The sequence below is a fragment of the Coptis chinensis genome, chromosome 7 (assembly GCF_015680905.1).
Source record: "Coptis chinensis isolate HL-2020 chromosome 7, ASM1568090v1, whole genome shotgun sequence".
Classification (NCBI taxonomy): Eukaryota; Viridiplantae; Streptophyta; class Magnoliopsida; order Ranunculales; family Ranunculaceae; genus Coptis; species Coptis chinensis.
This window is the reverse complement of record NC_141462.1, coordinates 92228761-92244985: the sequence shown is the minus strand read 5'-3', so window position 1 is coordinate 92244985 and position 16225 is coordinate 92228761. Positions and strand designations below refer to the sequence as shown.

Here is a 16225-nt window from a genome sequence, read left to right as displayed (position 1 = left end):
TGTCAGCTAGGATACATTCACTTGGAACCTGAAATGGATAGATAGAAATCTCCGTGCATCTTACATGGTACACAAATAAATAGAAAATGCAAAGTAAACCAAAATGCAAGGTAAAAAAGAAATAAAACCCTAAATTCATTGGGATCTTAAAATGAGAAATATCCATGAAAATATATAAATGATAACAATTTTTATCCATTCTCTTTTCCAACATTTATACATGAGCTAGCATCTCATAAGCATCCCATTCCCAACTTTGCAAACAGTTTTGAGATCAGCAATGCAGTATGCGAGCACAATGTTATATTTTTGTGGAATTTGTTTAGAACTTACATGTTATGTGGACTTTGTAGCTTACAAATTTACAATTCCCTGAGTTGAAGACTTGAAGGGTTTAAGATCACAAATTTAGGCCCAAACACATAAATTGAATAGTAATTTCGGTTTTAGACTTTTAGGGTAAAAATAGGCTGACGTTAGCAGCTATCTATATCTTAATATTAAAGCTCCCGCAGTTTATTTTTTCGCTAAAATTCCACGCCATCTCCTATTAAAACGAGAATTTCTCTCATATTTGAAAAAACGGGAATTTCTCTTCTATTATAACGGAATTCTTCCGTATTAAAACAAATTCTAACACTTTTAATTAAAAGTCCTTTCCTATTAAAATGAGAATTCCCCCTATTGAAAAGTGAAAATCTAAAGATATCTAATTAAAACGGGAGTTATTATCCTATTAAAACATTATCTCTGAATTGAAAAAAAGTTTTTAAAACTTAATTAAAACAATTTGTTAGAAAATTAAAATGGGTTAGCGATTAAAACAAGAGTAATTTTCTAAAAAAAAATAAATATTTTCAAAAAGAACCGGTTATTTCCTACAAGCTAAAATAATATAATTTTCGCTAAAACCATAATTTCCAGCCAATTTAGTCCTATGGGCTTGATCATTGTTAATACTTAAGATCCACCATATTGAACTCTTAGCTTAAGGCCTTGACCCAGTAAATTGGGTTTGGGTGTGGAAAGCATATCAGAACAGATCCGGATCGCCTTCAACCCGAACCAACTTGGTCAAATAAATTTTACCGAGCCATTCAAAAGTAACTCGAGGTACGTACCGCACACGTGGGTCAGCACCAGTAATTATTGAAAACTGACCACACTAACCTTGTATTTCTTGATAAATAACCTAATACGGAAGTGTTTTTCAGTTTCAAGTTTCAACAAAGTACATGCATAAAAACAAAAACACGAATCTCGAGATGCCATTTAATAGTAACTCCGCCAGCTGCTTTCTATTTTCTCTCTCTTCTTTACAAAAGCAAAAAGATACCAAACTACTGTGCCGGAATTTGATGTCACATCTGACTTAACGCCGATATATCGGGGATAACAGGTATGTTTTATGTCAGTCTTATTTAGTTTCTTGAACTAGCTAAAGCTGCATGTCCGTACTTGGTTTCGTTTTGAGCTTTATTATGTTTTGAGTGAACTAATTTAGCAAAGAGTTGTGCGCTTTCCAGTTTGCACATGTTTTAACTTTTAACCTTAACCCGATTTAGTATCTCTTACTCCAAACTTCAAAAGTAGGTGTTTTCAGTTTACATGCATTGTGCAAACAAGTAAGGCCACTGTCTATCAATCTGTGTCCGTCTTAAAAAGTTTTGTTTTTTGTATTTTATTTTTAGTGAAAAAATTGAAATGTCTGTGACTGTGTGAGCCAATGTTTTCTATTTTGTCTTTTTGAACTTACTAATTTTCTGAATTAAAAATAAAAATTTGAACATGCCAAAAAGTCATAAATAATTTATGGTTGAGAAAGTAAAACTATAAATTTAGAGTCAGGCAGTCAGCAGCTTAGAATGTTTCTGGGTTACATTACTCACTGACCATTTTTGGATGTTTCTTTTTATCTGTACTGATGACTGTGAACATTTTTTGGATTCAGTGCTCCTCTAGTATTTGTAGGTGCTAGTGCAATGTGGGTATACTAAAGATCCATCTTCTGCTTGAGCCAGTAGCGGTGACTTGGAGAATGACCACTACAAAGAGGAATTTGTATCGGCTGAAATCAACAACATATCCAATCAACTCATATCGTAAGTTATGGCACTGGTTATTGCTTTTTTTATAAAAAAAATAATGAACTAACTTTCCCACTAAGGTAGTTAGAATCATGATGTGAGGTGGTACACTTATATTGATATTGGCTTGGTATCTATGGTACTTTAAGTTTTTGCCTGTTTTAAAAGAGCAATAACTGTTCCAACTTCCATGGGCCTTATTAAGTCAAAATGGTTGAGGACAAAGGAAGTATAAAAAAAAAAATACAAAAAAAAAAAAAGTTACAGTTATATGTGACCAATCTAGCTACCAAGCTGTGGATGTGGCCAATTCAGCTACCATGTAGAGATGAAGAAACCGGTTTTTTTGTGGATTTTCAGGGCATCTAACACATTGGATGCCCACCTAGAGATGCTCTTAGTAGTAATAATGTCTCAAATTATTTGATATGTTTTACATTTACTTTCGTAATAGTATGCATTCATTTCTTTCGACAGATTTTTAATCAGTCCACCATAATTCATATTCATATACTACCGTCTTGCTGCAGCTTTTGAAGCATTTTATGACGGCTCGTGGTGCAATGTTGAACGCTTAAGAATTAAGGATGGGAAGATAACCACACACTTTGAACACCACGGGTTCGTAACAGAGGAAAAGGTTCCTGTTTCAGACTTTCGTATGAGGTCTAGAAAAGCAAATTCATTTGATTGTACCTTCTTCTTGAGGCCTGGCATAGATGTCTGTGTATTCTCCAGTGATCCAACCGAAACTGATTCATGCCAAGAAAGTCTACAGCCTGTAAGTCATTGTATAATTTGAATGGGGGTGCATTACTATCAGTTTAAACCGCAACACTCTTTTCGTTATACTAAATATCAAACCTCCAGAGGTTCTATTATGTTCCATCTATCTAAAGAATGTTAATGAAATTTTTAGAATCAGGCACTGGTTTTATGCATATCGGATTATTGGGGTTTGGCCAGCTTTTATGAACAATATGTGCTTATGTACGTAATAGAACAAAGTAACTTCCTTGGAAAATCAAATTTCATGAGTTGCGGAAGTCATCTTGCAAATTACGACTCCATTGAGAATTGTAGCATGTTATGATTATCAAATTCATATGACCAATATCATAGCCAGAAGTTATTATTGTGGTTGTTTCTATCACCCATATACATACTCTAATGAATATCTAGTCTGGATATGAGTACAGAGTATGTTAATTACGTTTATATATTTTGGTGTTTAACCTCCCAAACTAGTTAAGGTATCCAATCTTACGAGGATTAGATAAAATTGAACGTTGCATTTTCAATTTCTCGATATGATTTGGTCTCTGCACCAGTACTTTTCGATTACTGAAGAAGATTTTCTTATTACTTGAGAATTTATCTCACTTGTCAAGTTCATATACCATACATATTAATTTAGTTTTTTTGTTTGTGCATTTGTCTTTCCTTGTCTTGTTTCTGTTTTTATCCAATAGTATAGTTTAACCAATTTGTTTCACATTTTATGTGAATCACCTCAAAGTTAGAGCTCATGAGCTACATATGTTTCTTGTTGCATGTTGCATCAACCAGTACTTGTTTCTGATGGCTGTTGGCGTATTTAATCACTATATTTGATTTGACAGAAGTTTGGTTTATTCATATGTTTTAAACTTGCATTTTAAGTACTTTTTTCTTTACAGGCATGGATTGATGGTAAAATAAATTCAGTAGAGAGGAAGCCTCATGAACTTAGATGCACCTGTAAGTTCTATGTAAGCTTAAATGGAGTACACCACCCTGTTGGTGCAAGAAAGAACATGGCATATGGTGAAATGAGTGAACTGTCACTTGACAATATTGCTATTCTTCAACAACTTGATAGAAAACCATGTGAAGATGGTTGCTTCAGGTGGATTTCTTCCAAGGACTGCCCTTCCAAAGATGAGGCTAGACTATTTCGGGGCCAATTCATGTACGATGTTTCATGGCTTCTCGTTACATCTACTTTGAAAGGGGTTGAGTTTGAGATAAGTTCAGCACAAGATAAGATGCTGTATAGAGTTCTGGATGGTGGTTCTGATATGTGTTTGGGATCTGGTAAGATTGTCAAGGCCATCAACTTTAAATTTGAGGATGGGTTTTCCAGACCCAATGTTAGAACTTTTGTACTGGAGCTCTCAACAAAAATATCTATTCAAGACAAGATTGTCAACTTTGAACCCTTCGTTGATCCAGAGGAAGATGGCTTGGCCTATTTGTCACCATATGATCCATTGTTTTTGAGACGCTCCAAACGTAGAAATACACAGCCAGAACGCTTTGTCAGTGATGGTGGTTTTGTGAGGGTGCAATCTTGTCTGCCTCGAGCAAAGCCAGAAAAGAAGGGAAATTGGGAAGAAGCTGAATCATTCTCCAAAGGTTTACTCGAGTCTGATAGTGACTGCTCGATACATTCATATTTTTCAGAGCATGATAGTATGAATAATTCTGAAAGTAAAGTGTCAGAGCCCTCAACCAAGCCTCAGTTAGGAGAGCCAGATACAGCTAAAAATATCAAAAGGACATGTATTACTCCGTTCACAGAAGAAAGGTGTGATACTAATACTGCATGTGAAAGACCAACAGATGATGAAGGCTTTAATGGGCCGATTCAACACCACAATTATCCACGAAAGCAAAAGAATTGGTGGCTTAACTATTATGAAACTTGGACCAGACATAGAACCCCGTTGGAAGAGAATCATAAAAGGGATGAAACTACCAGTGCACCCCGAAGACTACTAGAGGAGAAAGTCTTGTTTGGAAAAGTTGAGCAAAGCAACAAAAGGGTTAAGTCTTCTATGATGCAGTCAGCTACTTCAAAGACCAATACTTTCTCAGTCGATCCTTTACCATCTAACAATGAGGATACGGTCTTATATCAAGAGGATCATGTAGTGAACCATAAGGAGAATGGCCATACGGTATCTTTTAACCATGCCAGGGGTGGCTCATCAGGAAATCAGAAGGAGAATATGTCCACGAGAAAGAATAAGGAAGTGGTAAAAAGATTAAAGAAGAAAGGTTCAAGCAAAGAATATAGTAAATCATCTTTCCTCTCAAGAAAGGAGATGTATGATGATGGAAGAACCTACAGAAAGAAATTTATAACTGCAAGCGAGTACTATGAAATTATAGAAAGATGCATGAAGAACATAGACTCCCAGATTGAGAAACACCAAGAGCCTGCTGTTTACCTGTGGGAAAAGATAGTTTCTAACCAACAATGGAAGTTGCCTCGGACGCCCCCTTCCAGCGATCTGGTAGAAGACCCAGAGCTTGAAGATTTATGGAAGGAGATGGAAATGTCAAGAGATCTATATCATACTCATGAAGAAAGTCTGGTACATTGTCCTTCCAAATATCTTTCAAGTTTCATGTTTTAGTATCTTACTTTTTTCTTAAATTGTAAACTCAATATACCATTTCAGGCTGATGTTTCAGTGACTGTGAACAAACCAAGTGTTGACGCTCGACACTCATGCCAACACGAATATGTAATGAATGAAGAAATTGGAGCTATATGTCGGTTATGCAGATCTGTGGGCACAGAAATCAGATATATATTACCACCCTTTGTAAGTGAGGCTCAAAGCTCGTAAAACCTCATTCTTTTACAACTGGTAATCTAGGTGCTAAAAGATGTGAACCAGTTAGAAGTACTGAACCATTTGGTCACTTTTTCAAAGAATATCCCATTTGGTAGTTCCAATCTACTATTACTATGTAACAGGGTACGAAATGGAGGTCAGAGTTTGAGCAGGTACAAAGTGTCAGATGCGCTGACCGTTTGAACTGTGTATAGAAATCCTATAGAAGTGTACAATGGGCTATGTGGCAGGTGTCGACAAGGAAAGATCCTAGAAAATTGGACTTCCCTGTTACATAGAAGATAGATTTATGATTTTTTACTTGGATTATTAGTTATATATCTTCTAACAATCCTAAAGAATGTTGATAATTAATTGCCTTTATCCAGTCAAGAAGTTCAACCCAAGGAGATTTTATAGGTTCTATGTGTATTAATTACAACCCTCTGCATGTGTTCCGTGTTGCTAACATGTGTATTTTCTTTCTGTAGATGGAGAGAACTTGTAGGATGAGAAGCATGGAATATGATGAAACCAAGCTCAGTGGTGGCAATACTGATCTGGACTTGGATCTTTTCGTCAAACCTGCCTCCTCTAAGGAAAAATCTATACAAGAAGAGAATGTGAATGTGAGGACCTTGATACCAGATCTTTGGAACAAATTACATACCCACCAGAAGAGTGCTTTTGAGTTCCTATGGAAAAACATTGCTGGGTCTTTGATTCCTGCAGGCATGGGTGTGTCCTTAGGAAGAACTGGTGGTTGTGTAATCTCTCATTCGCCAGGAGCTGGTAAAACTCTGCTCATTATCTCGTTCCTTCTAAGCTACTTGAAATTGTTCCCAGGGAAACGACCATTGATCCTTTGTCCCAAGACCATACTACACACCTGGTACAAAGAGTTTAAGAAGTGGGGGGTCTCTGTTCCAGTTTACCAAATCCGTGCACGAAGATGCTACCTAAATGATCGAAAAATACAAAAAGGGTCTTCAGGTGGGGAGCTTAAAGTGAACCGAGATGTCATGCATACAGTAGATTGTTTGGAAAAACTTCAAAAGTGGCATGAACGTTCAAGTGTCCTCCTTATGAGTTACTCTGCCTTTACATCCATTGTGAAAGGAAACTTGACTTTCAAGCATTGGAGTTACATGGCAAGAATCTTAAGGGAGAGTCCAGGGCTTCTCATTCTTGATGAAGGGCACAACCCAAGAGGCAACCAGTCAATGTTAAGGAAGAGTTTAATGCAAATAAACACTGAAAAGAGAATTTTGCTATCCGGAACATTATTCCAGAACAATTTTGAGGAATACTTTAACACTCTTTGCCTGGCAAGACCGGGCTTCATCTCCGAGGTTTTGAGGGCATTAGACCCGAGAAGGCATCGATATGGAAAAGATTGTTATAGAATATATAAAGAGAAACGAGCCAGAAAACTTTTTGTAGAGATGATTTCAAATAGGATCAACTCGAAAGTAGATGAAGAAAGGAGGAAGGGTCTCAACTTGTTAAAGAAGCTCACCAATGATTTTATTGACGTTTATGAAAGTGGAGCTTCAGAAAGACTTCCAGGACTGAAGAGTTACAAGCTTTTGTTCAAGCCGACATTAATGCAACAAGAGTTTCTAGCAATGCTTCAAAAGGATGGTTCACACAGGAAATTTTCTCTTGAGCTGGAACTACTAGTTACTTTTGTGTCTATACATCCCTGGTTAGTAAGTACCACAACATGTTCGGGTCAGTATTACAGTACGGATGTGTTAGAAGAGCTCAAACAATATAAGCTGGATATCAAGAAAGGCTCAAAAGTGAGATTTGTTGTTAACCTGGTCCGCAGATGTAATATTAAGAACGAAAAAGTTCTGATCTTCTGTCGTAACCATGCACCCATTAAGTTATTTGTTGATATCTTTCATAAGATATTTTCCTGGGAAAAAGGTGAGCAAGTGTTGGAACTACACGGAGAGCAAGAATCATTCGAACGTTCAAGGGTTATAGACCAGTTTGAAGAACCAGGAAGTTCGTCAAAAGTGTTGTTAGCGTCCATATGTGCATGTAGTGAGGGTATTAGTTTGACAGCTGCTTCTCGCGTTGTTTTATTGGACCCAGAGTGGAACCCTTCTAAAACAAAGCAGGCAGTTGCCCGAGCATTCCGTCCTGGTCAGGAGAGGGTGGTTCATGTGTACCAACTTTTGCTATCTGGAACTTTGGATGAAAATAAACAAGGTAGGAACACTTGGAAGGAAAGGATATCTAGAATGCTGATTGTTGGGGCAGGAAAGGAGGATTCATCTAGCAGGCAGGTAGAGGACGTCGATGATGAAGTGCTGAAAGATATAATGGATGAAGACCATGGTGAATCAATCCATATGATTATGAAAGATGATGAGAAACTACCTGGTTGTTCGGTCAGAAGCTGCGATGTTTTCTCTTGAGTAGTCTGTCCATGTCCAATCTTCATCTGCATTAGGTCCTTCTGTACTTTATTAGCTTTCTTTGTTTCTAAGAACTTGTATGCTTGTACATATTCCAGATGCACTCAGTAACCACTATTGTGAACGTGCGTTGATGTATATATATCCATGCGCCTTAAAAATAATGGTGGTTAGGTTTTTATGTGATGCATTCTCCGTCTTGTAAAGAACGGCCCCAATAACAGTGCAGAATGTTCGTATTTGTTCTTCATTCTATTCCATTTCGTTTGTCATGATAACTGGTACCTGGTAGAGTGATAGACACAACTACACAAGTATGGATGTCCAATGAGGCAATGATCCGACCCGTTTCTCACCACTTCATCCAAGAGAATCTTAGTTGAATCTAAAATGACAAAAACACCCATGAACTAAAAGGGCAAAAAGTGAAATAACGTATCTATCAAAGTAGTGTGAAGAATCCAGAACACTTGGCTGACATATTCTGTCTTCGAAAAGATATGAAAAAGAGGCTACTCCTTATTTTTTCAGTTTCATTGGACAGAGGGAAGAGAAGAGAAAGAAGCCAAGCTCTACCATGGCTTCATTCTCTTTCAACTCATTACCTCTCCCTCCTCCTTCTCAACCACGTAAACTTGTTACAGAAACTTCTTTTTCTCATGGAGCCTTGAAGCCCATTGTTGTAAGTGGAAATCCTCCCACTTTTGTTTCTGCTCCTGGTCGTAGAATCGTTGCTGGTGAGCTTTTTTTCACACCCTCCTTTCTTAAATTTAGTAACTTTTCATCTTGTTTGCTTCATGCAATGTTCTTTTTTCCTAATGAATGCAGAAATACACAAGTTTTTTGGTTTTCTTCATCTCTTTTTATGTGTTTTAGTTTTTATCACTTCCCCATTTCTTCAATGAAGTAACTTTTCATGCTGTTTGCTTTGTTCTGTGGTTTTAATGTTGATTTCACCAGTACCAAAATGACCAAATGGCCAAATGCGTTTTTTCTATTGACATTTGATTCAATCATGTATGTTTAAATATTTGAGCAAGTTTGTTTTTTTTTTGTAGTTCAATTTGTGGTAATGATAATTGAATTTGTGCCTAGGACCATTTTGGCATCACTGGTCCTCTGATTATTCTATAGGTTTATTTTGTGAACTGATTGATCTATTTCAGCTTATTAAACAATTAGACTTATAACTTGAGTAGAACACCTAAAAGAAAGTCAAGTACTTATCCCAACACCAAGTTTTACTACGACAAGATGACCTAAGTGGTTCTGCAATCATCTCCCGGTTGAAAAGCGTGTGAATCGCAATACTTACTTTCAGACGGGAATGTTGTTATTTTATAGTTGCACTTGATTATATTAAAGTGCTTCCTTTTGTGTTATGTGCTTTTTAGTTTTCCGCTTTACAAGTCTCTCGGAGGAGGTTGTCCTGTCCTTTTCATTACTGTTTTAGTAAGGACAACTTTTTTTTCTGCATCAACCAAGAAAAACATAAGAGAATTGAAAAAAATAGATGAAAGAGTAGGACATGATTATTTCTTTACTTCTTCTAGCTGCTTTGCAAGATGTCTTTGTGCTATTTATGTAAAATGGTGACTGAGTCTACTCTTATGTTTGACCCATATGCAAACTTTTAGTTGGAGATTTGCATGGTGACCTTGCACAAGCGCGGTCTGCTCTTGAGATGGCTGGCGTTTTGAGTTCAGATGGTCAAGATTTATGGACTGGTGGAGAAACGGTATGCCCTCTTATATTATAAGGATTATGTTTGCCTGTGCTATGTGTAGTATCATATATATCATATACTTGGGAGATGCAATAGGGGTCCACTCCTGCTAGCACCATCTTTGCCTGTTTCTGATGATAGTTGTTTATTCAAGTAGAACCTTGATTTTCTTCAAGTTACCTAGTTTTCTTTTATCCAAAAGAATAAAAATTGTAATATACACGTGCAGACTGGGGATTGGGGCATGGCTCCACCCACATAAAACATCGAGAAAGGACTCTTCCAAATCTGTCACTGCTTAAATATCAATGGAAATGTATCATATGAATTTACTAGCCTTGACTGGATGTATAAGGTTCCTTTACATGCTGTTAACCCCATCAGCTGTTTCTCCCAGGTACTAGTTCAACTCGGAGATATTCTTGATAGAGGGGACGATGAAATAGCCATTCTATCCTTATTCCGGTCGTTGAATATTCAAGCAAAACCTAATGGTGGAGCAGTATTTCAGGTTTGATTACTAGACTTCATTTTTGTTGTTTCAACATGTTATGAAAATTTTGTACCTCTAACCCTTACCCTCTATTGTGCAGACTTACCATGTAACTTCCATTTTACCCCTCTACTAAAAAGTTCTTTGAATTATCTTTTGTAGTTAAATGGGAATCATGAGACCATGAATGTAGAAGGGGATTACAGATATGTCGAATCAGGAGCATTTGATGAATGTGCAGATTTTATGGATTATTTGGTTGATTGTGACTATGATTGGAATGAAGCTTTTGTTAGCTGGAATAGTGTTAGTGAAAGGTGGAAAGAAGATCGTAGAACGTCTCACGGTTACTGGGGCCATTTGAACATAGTGAAGGTATTTGATGTGATGAATTTTGTGTTGGTCTTTGAAGTAGTTGATGTGTATTTGATCTTATTTATTTTCATGAAGCACATACTGCTCTTTAAATCACTGGGTTATTTTATTTGAGTGTTTGCTACTTGGCTTCTGTGAAATGTTGGACACCCTTTCCATAAAAAGTTCAAGTGTACCAGATTCAATATTTTGAATATTTTATGAAAAAAAATCCCCTGTTTCAAACTTAGAAAAGGATTCCCTGATTCAAAATTTTAAACTCTTTCGTTGAAATCCAAGGGATCTGCTTGTAAGACCAGAAAATTATGACGTTTGGACCCATATTGGAAGTGGTTTATATGTTAAAAATTGTTGAAATTATAACTTGTAATCATTTTAACTGTTTTGGAATAGTTTTTCAGTACTTGAACAAAAATTAAACATATATAACCAAATGGAGGGCTTTTAATTTTGTCAAAATTCTTACACTTGATAAAGAACGCAGTTCTTTATAGAATGGACATTGAGACTACCTAGACTGGATGCATGTTTCGTGGTGGGGAACTAGCAAAAACAAATGGCGACTGGGGAGATCATTGATGCAAGAGTCAAGTCTCAAGATGTATACTTAAACTACCATGACGTGGATCCCATAAACCTATCAAAGTCAAATGAAGTCATTGTTTTAAACACACACATTAGGGTAGGGAATACAGTTAATTTCTCGCTTTTTGTTGTCTTCGTCCGCTAAGGAAAACTTTATCAACTCTAGACTATTTTAATACTTGATTGTATAAGTCTTTATGATAGTCTGATAAGTTTATCCCAATATTAGGACAGAGGCAAAAGGGGGTAATTGCAAGATCAACACTTTTACGACCAGGGGGACCACTGGCATGCGAGTTGGCACAACATGCTGTTGTGCTTAAGATTGATGACTGGGTTTTCTGTCATGGTGGCCTTCTTCCTCATCATGGTAAGAATGCAAATCTTGGATCAAATTGGTTCACATACATACAAACACATAACATAGTTTTTACCTTGTTTAGGAGGTTCATTTATGTGCAACACCTAATATTTGTTAGTACTCTTGTAGTTGCATATGGACTAGAGAGAATGAACAGGGGAGTGTCTGACTGGATGAGAGGTAACAATGAGGATGGTGAATTTGGTTTGGAATTCCCTTTCCTGGCCACCAGAGGCTATGATAGTGTTGTTTGGAATCGATTATATTCAAGAGAGTTTGAACATATGGAGGATTATCAGAGTTACCAGGCAAGTAGTTGAACCTCTACTCTAGGTATTTCATGTTTGCATTCATATTTGAGTATTCAACTTCCCTAATCTTGGGGGATCTGTACTCCTCTTTCAATCTTCAGTAAGGATTTTAGAAATATAAATCTTGTTTTTGATTTGAATGAATCACAATTATTTTTAAAAAATTAGTATGTCGACTGTGATTCTAATACAGCCATGTTATCCCTTCTGTGAACAGTGGCTATTCATAGAAGCTGGGTGAGTAGGTCCAACTAATTTTGTAGAACAATGGCTATTCAAACTTCGGATGAACTTGTTTAATTCTTTTACTTTGTCATAGAAGCTAATAATTGTTTACGTCTTATGGTTTTCTAACATTGCTTCCCATCGCTGCGGCTCATTGAATGAATGTGTATGTGTATCAGATACAATCTATTCTTGAGGAGACCTTGCAAGCAGTAGGTGCAAAGGCAATGGTTGTCGGCCATACACCTCAGACTACTGGAATAAATAGGTATAACATATCTCTTGTTTGAACTTTCACAATGAACAATTGAAAAACAAGTTCACCATTTGGGTGGACTTGTTACACAGGCTGGTGATAGTGGCTCTTAACTTACTTCTGAGAGGACCTTCAAACTGACCAACATGTTTGACTTGTTAGTCATACCTGCATAATCTATTCTTTATGACTGTCAGATTTCTTAAACTCCATATCTTTAAAAAATAAAATAAAATAATACACAAAAATAAAAAAAAATCGTATTTTTCGTTCGTAGAAGTTGTTACCTGTTACAATCACGAAAGTAAAGTGTTACAGCGGGTTGGTTTCTCTTCAACCTGTATATCAAAGTAAACAAAAAAAGGATGACAGTCTGACAGTTGAATCACTCTCCTTGAAGTTTGTAGGTGTAGAAAACCCTAAACCTAGGATTCGTTGCGAACAAATCCTTGGTCTCTCTGTCATGAATGAAATTAACCCTAAGTCCTATCGGTACTCCATTTTTTTGGTGACCCCTCCATCCTCGTTGACTTTGTTTTTGGATTCATGGGGTATGCGTTCTTGTTACCGGGCGATGCATTCGTTTTCCTAAGTACTCACTTCTGGTGCATTCTTAGGATTCACATATCATTTTCATCCATCTATTTATTGTCATATGTTAGGAGTTTGTATGCCACGATGTTTGTCACATGGTCTTTGGTAACACTGGTTGACTGACGTAATATTTCCGTCAAGTTAGATGCCCCAGAAATGGGAAATACGAAACTTTGTATTGAGCACCATAACGGGAAAAGCCACTTCATTAGTCATATTGATTGCCGGACCAAGAGTGCATTTGTTGAGGTTTGCCTCCAAAGTGCCCGTTCCCATGTTTAACTGTGAAGTGTAAACTATCAGTTTATCTATTTTGTTTTTCCCTTTTTCTATTTTTTGTTTTTTCGCTTCTTTTTGTATGTTTGTTTGTTTTTTGTGAATTGTAAGCTCTTGAAGTAAACTAAAGTTTCTTTTCTATCAAATTTCCATAACTGAGATTTCAATCATAATAATTAATAAGGATCACCTTCTTGTCTTTGGCTGCTGTTTGCAGTAAATACAGATCTACCATATGGCGCATCGATGTGGGGATGTCTAGTGGAGTCCTTAATTCAAGACCAGAGGTAAACACGAGGCCTTTGTACACTTTTATAATTGAGTAAATGGATATGTTTATATGAATGAGAAAAGCATATTTTTTTTGACTATCATGAAGTCATGAACATAGTATACTTAAAATTGCCATAAATCTGATATGTTATTAACTTATTATTGATCTATTCATGCCCTTCTTATAAACATTTTACGGTTGATAGCAGGAGTTTGCCACCAATCTACTCAGTTATGTTGAATGTCTTCTAGATTAGGGATATAGCCTGTATGTGTATATTCAGTGTATCTCACTTTTCATTTGGATGCAGCTTTGGTTAAACTAAGATATGTTTGGTATTGATTCTAAAAGTAGGGAACTTTGAAGAAATATTTGGTTTATCCAGCCTCTCTCTTCTCTTCTCTACTGCTTTGTTACTTAACAGTATTGGAAGTAAACTGGGTTGAACTTTGATTTGTTCTGATCAGGCTCTAGAAATAATTGACAATACAGCAAGAGTAATAAGGAGCAAGAGGGATGCGTTGAATGAACTTCAGGTTGTTGATTATACATGAATTCGCTATTTGAACTCACAAGGTACGATGCAAAACAAACACTCGTTAATTGCATTGTCAAACCAAATGAATTACACACTTGGGAAGAAACCTTGATGCTATTACTATTACCTAAGCTTCAGGCTCCCCAAACTGATTGCGCAGACAGTGCTAATAATTTACCTAAGCTTCAGGCTTCCACTAATTACACGGGGCAATGATAATAATTCTGTAGGTTTACTTGGTTCTAATACTACACAGACCTAACCTTCATCAAAGTATGGGCCTTTTCAAACCTAGCCTTGTACTATGCAGCTTTCTTGGACTACTTTGCAGTTTTAGCATTTCAATGCAAACCTCAGTTTGTACTTTGGTGTTGCAAATAGAACCTCTTGATATGAGGCACAACATAATGATGAAATTTACTTTGTAAGATAGATCTGTTGATGCTTTACTAAGATAATTTTTTCTTATGCAAGGGTCTCTAGGAATTGCAGAAAGCTCGTACAGTGTAGATAATTACAACAGTCCATGTAAAAAGGCCGATGGATGAAGTGTTAAAAGCTCATGGAAGATATTAACAGGACTTGGAATGTCAGAGTCCGGAAAGTAGGAAACTTCCAGGTTGGTGAACTTATGGAGAGAAGGAGAACTAGAGCCAACTGATTGTCTCCACGGTCACATGGGATATAGTTCTATTCGCTGGTAAATTGCTCAATCTCCCAAGGGAATACTTTGGGCTCATACATAAATCAAACACGGTCACATAGTATTGTAAATGAACAAATTATTTATTTTGTCAGACATTGGAAGTAATTAAGATATATTGTTGATCTATTTTCACATTTCTATAGAAGTTCTAACAAATGAAATTTCAACTGAGTCATTGGGTATTGCATTGGGGGTTTCTCCAGATTTATCTTTGTTTCTTCTGTATGACAGCTCTTGGTTTCTCTTCCAATAATAATTTGGCTGTTGGGAGCTGTTTCCTTCTCCAACTCTGTAAAATTAGGACCAATGATTTTTGAAGAATTCTCACTAAACTTTTGATTTTATGAAATACTATCGGTTCCTTCTGAATATATATGAACTGTTATGTATACCTACTGGTCATGACTGACCCAACCACCAGTCTGATCTCTGATTCAAAACACACTGCTTTTGATTGTAATTATAAGAATCAGTTCTCAACAATGGCTTCGGAATCGTAAATCATTGTTTGGAATAAAATCTACTGACCAATTAGGCAAAGGGCCAGTTTGCCCTTCTTGTGTCTGACATGAATGGTACAACTCAGTGTTGCTTGCTGTTTTGGACTGCTTGTAACTCTCCAGGCAGAATAAGATGAGTACTATGTAATCAGCCTTAACTTTTTGTTTTGAAAAAAGGAACAAAAAGTAGTTAAAGTTTGTTCACAGAAGGAATTGTTTGAATCCCAAAGTATACATATATCCTGTCCATGCTTCCAATACTGATATCTAAAGATTCTTATTCCCTTCCTTTCCTGAACTTTCAAATGGCTTAATTATCCTTGATATTCCAACATAGTGTGGACAAAATAGTTTGCTGGTTAGCTGTTAATTGTGTTTAGATCAAATTGTACTGTTTAGACTTTTGGCCGTTACCCATGCATTCTCATCTCAATATATATAGACACGAGTAAAGAAAGTGTTACTCAGGAGAAGAGAGTGATAAATAGAAGAAAAATGATCAGGGGGGAGGCTGAGAGTGCTGTGAGAGGTTGCATAAAGACTTCCAAGAGTCCGTGGGTTGTGCACCGAATTAGGAAGGATGGTTCTATTGCAACAAGTTATAGGCATCCATCGCACAAGGAGCGGGAGAAGAACAAACAAAGAGAGAGACATCGACGAGCTGTAGCTGCAAATATTTATGCTAGCCTTAGAGAGCGTGGTAATTACGATTTACCTAAACATGCCGACAACAATGACGTGCTCAAGGCATTGTGCGAGGAAGCGGGATGGCATGTGGAAGAAGATGGAACCATCCATAAGAAGGTAGAATAAATCTTTATCCTCTCTAAATATATATTATTATTATTTTGAATGTATTTGTATGAATGTCATTGTTT

General features: G+C 36.6%; 2 protein-coding genes across 6 annotated transcripts; both read left to right on the top strand.

Annotated features, from left to right (window-relative positions):
• Positions 1-1233: 1233 nt before the first annotated feature.
• LOC147490000 (SNF2 domain-containing protein CLASSY 2-like) lies at positions 1234-8368 on the top strand. 2 transcript variants are annotated; one of them, XM_086569719.1, is made up of 6 exons: positions 1234-1399; positions 1952-2102; positions 2618-2868; positions 3767-5449; positions 5537-5683; positions 6187-8368. In XM_086569719.1, exons 2-6 carry the CDS (start codon positions 2039-2041, stop codon positions 8125-8127), a joined length of 4086 nt encoding a protein of 1361 aa, XP_086425845.1. In that variant the 5' UTR covers positions 1234-1399; positions 1952-2038; the 3' UTR covers positions 8128-8368. The 2 variants fall into 2 exon arrangements, with proteins under 2 accessions (XP_086425845.1, XP_086425846.1); XM_086569720.1 differs by having other exon boundaries at positions 1260-1399; positions 1963-2102.
• A 237-nt stretch (positions 8369-8605) lies between these two features.
• On the top strand, positions 8606-15029 carry SLP1 (Calcineurin-like metallo-phosphoesterase superfamily protein). Of its 4 annotated transcripts, none has more exons than XR_015200683.1 (11): positions 8606-8864; positions 9765-9865; positions 10251-10364; positions 10509-10721; positions 11541-11676; positions 11797-11975; positions 12196-12215; positions 12383-12471; positions 13547-13616; positions 14071-14179; positions 14625-15029. XR_015200683.1 is itself a non-coding variant. In XM_086569722.1 (10 exons), exons 1-9 carry the CDS (start codon positions 8705-8707, stop codon positions 14155-14157), a joined length of 1149 nt encoding a protein of 382 aa, XP_086425848.1. In that variant the 5' UTR covers positions 8606-8704; the 3' UTR covers positions 14158-14179; positions 14625-15029. The 4 variants fall into 4 exon arrangements, 2 of the variants coding, with proteins under 2 accessions (XP_086425848.1, XP_086425847.1); XR_015200682.1 differs by having other exon boundaries at positions 14616-15029; XM_086569722.1 differs by lacking the exon at positions 12196-12215.
• Positions 15030-16225: the final 1196 nt, after the last annotated feature.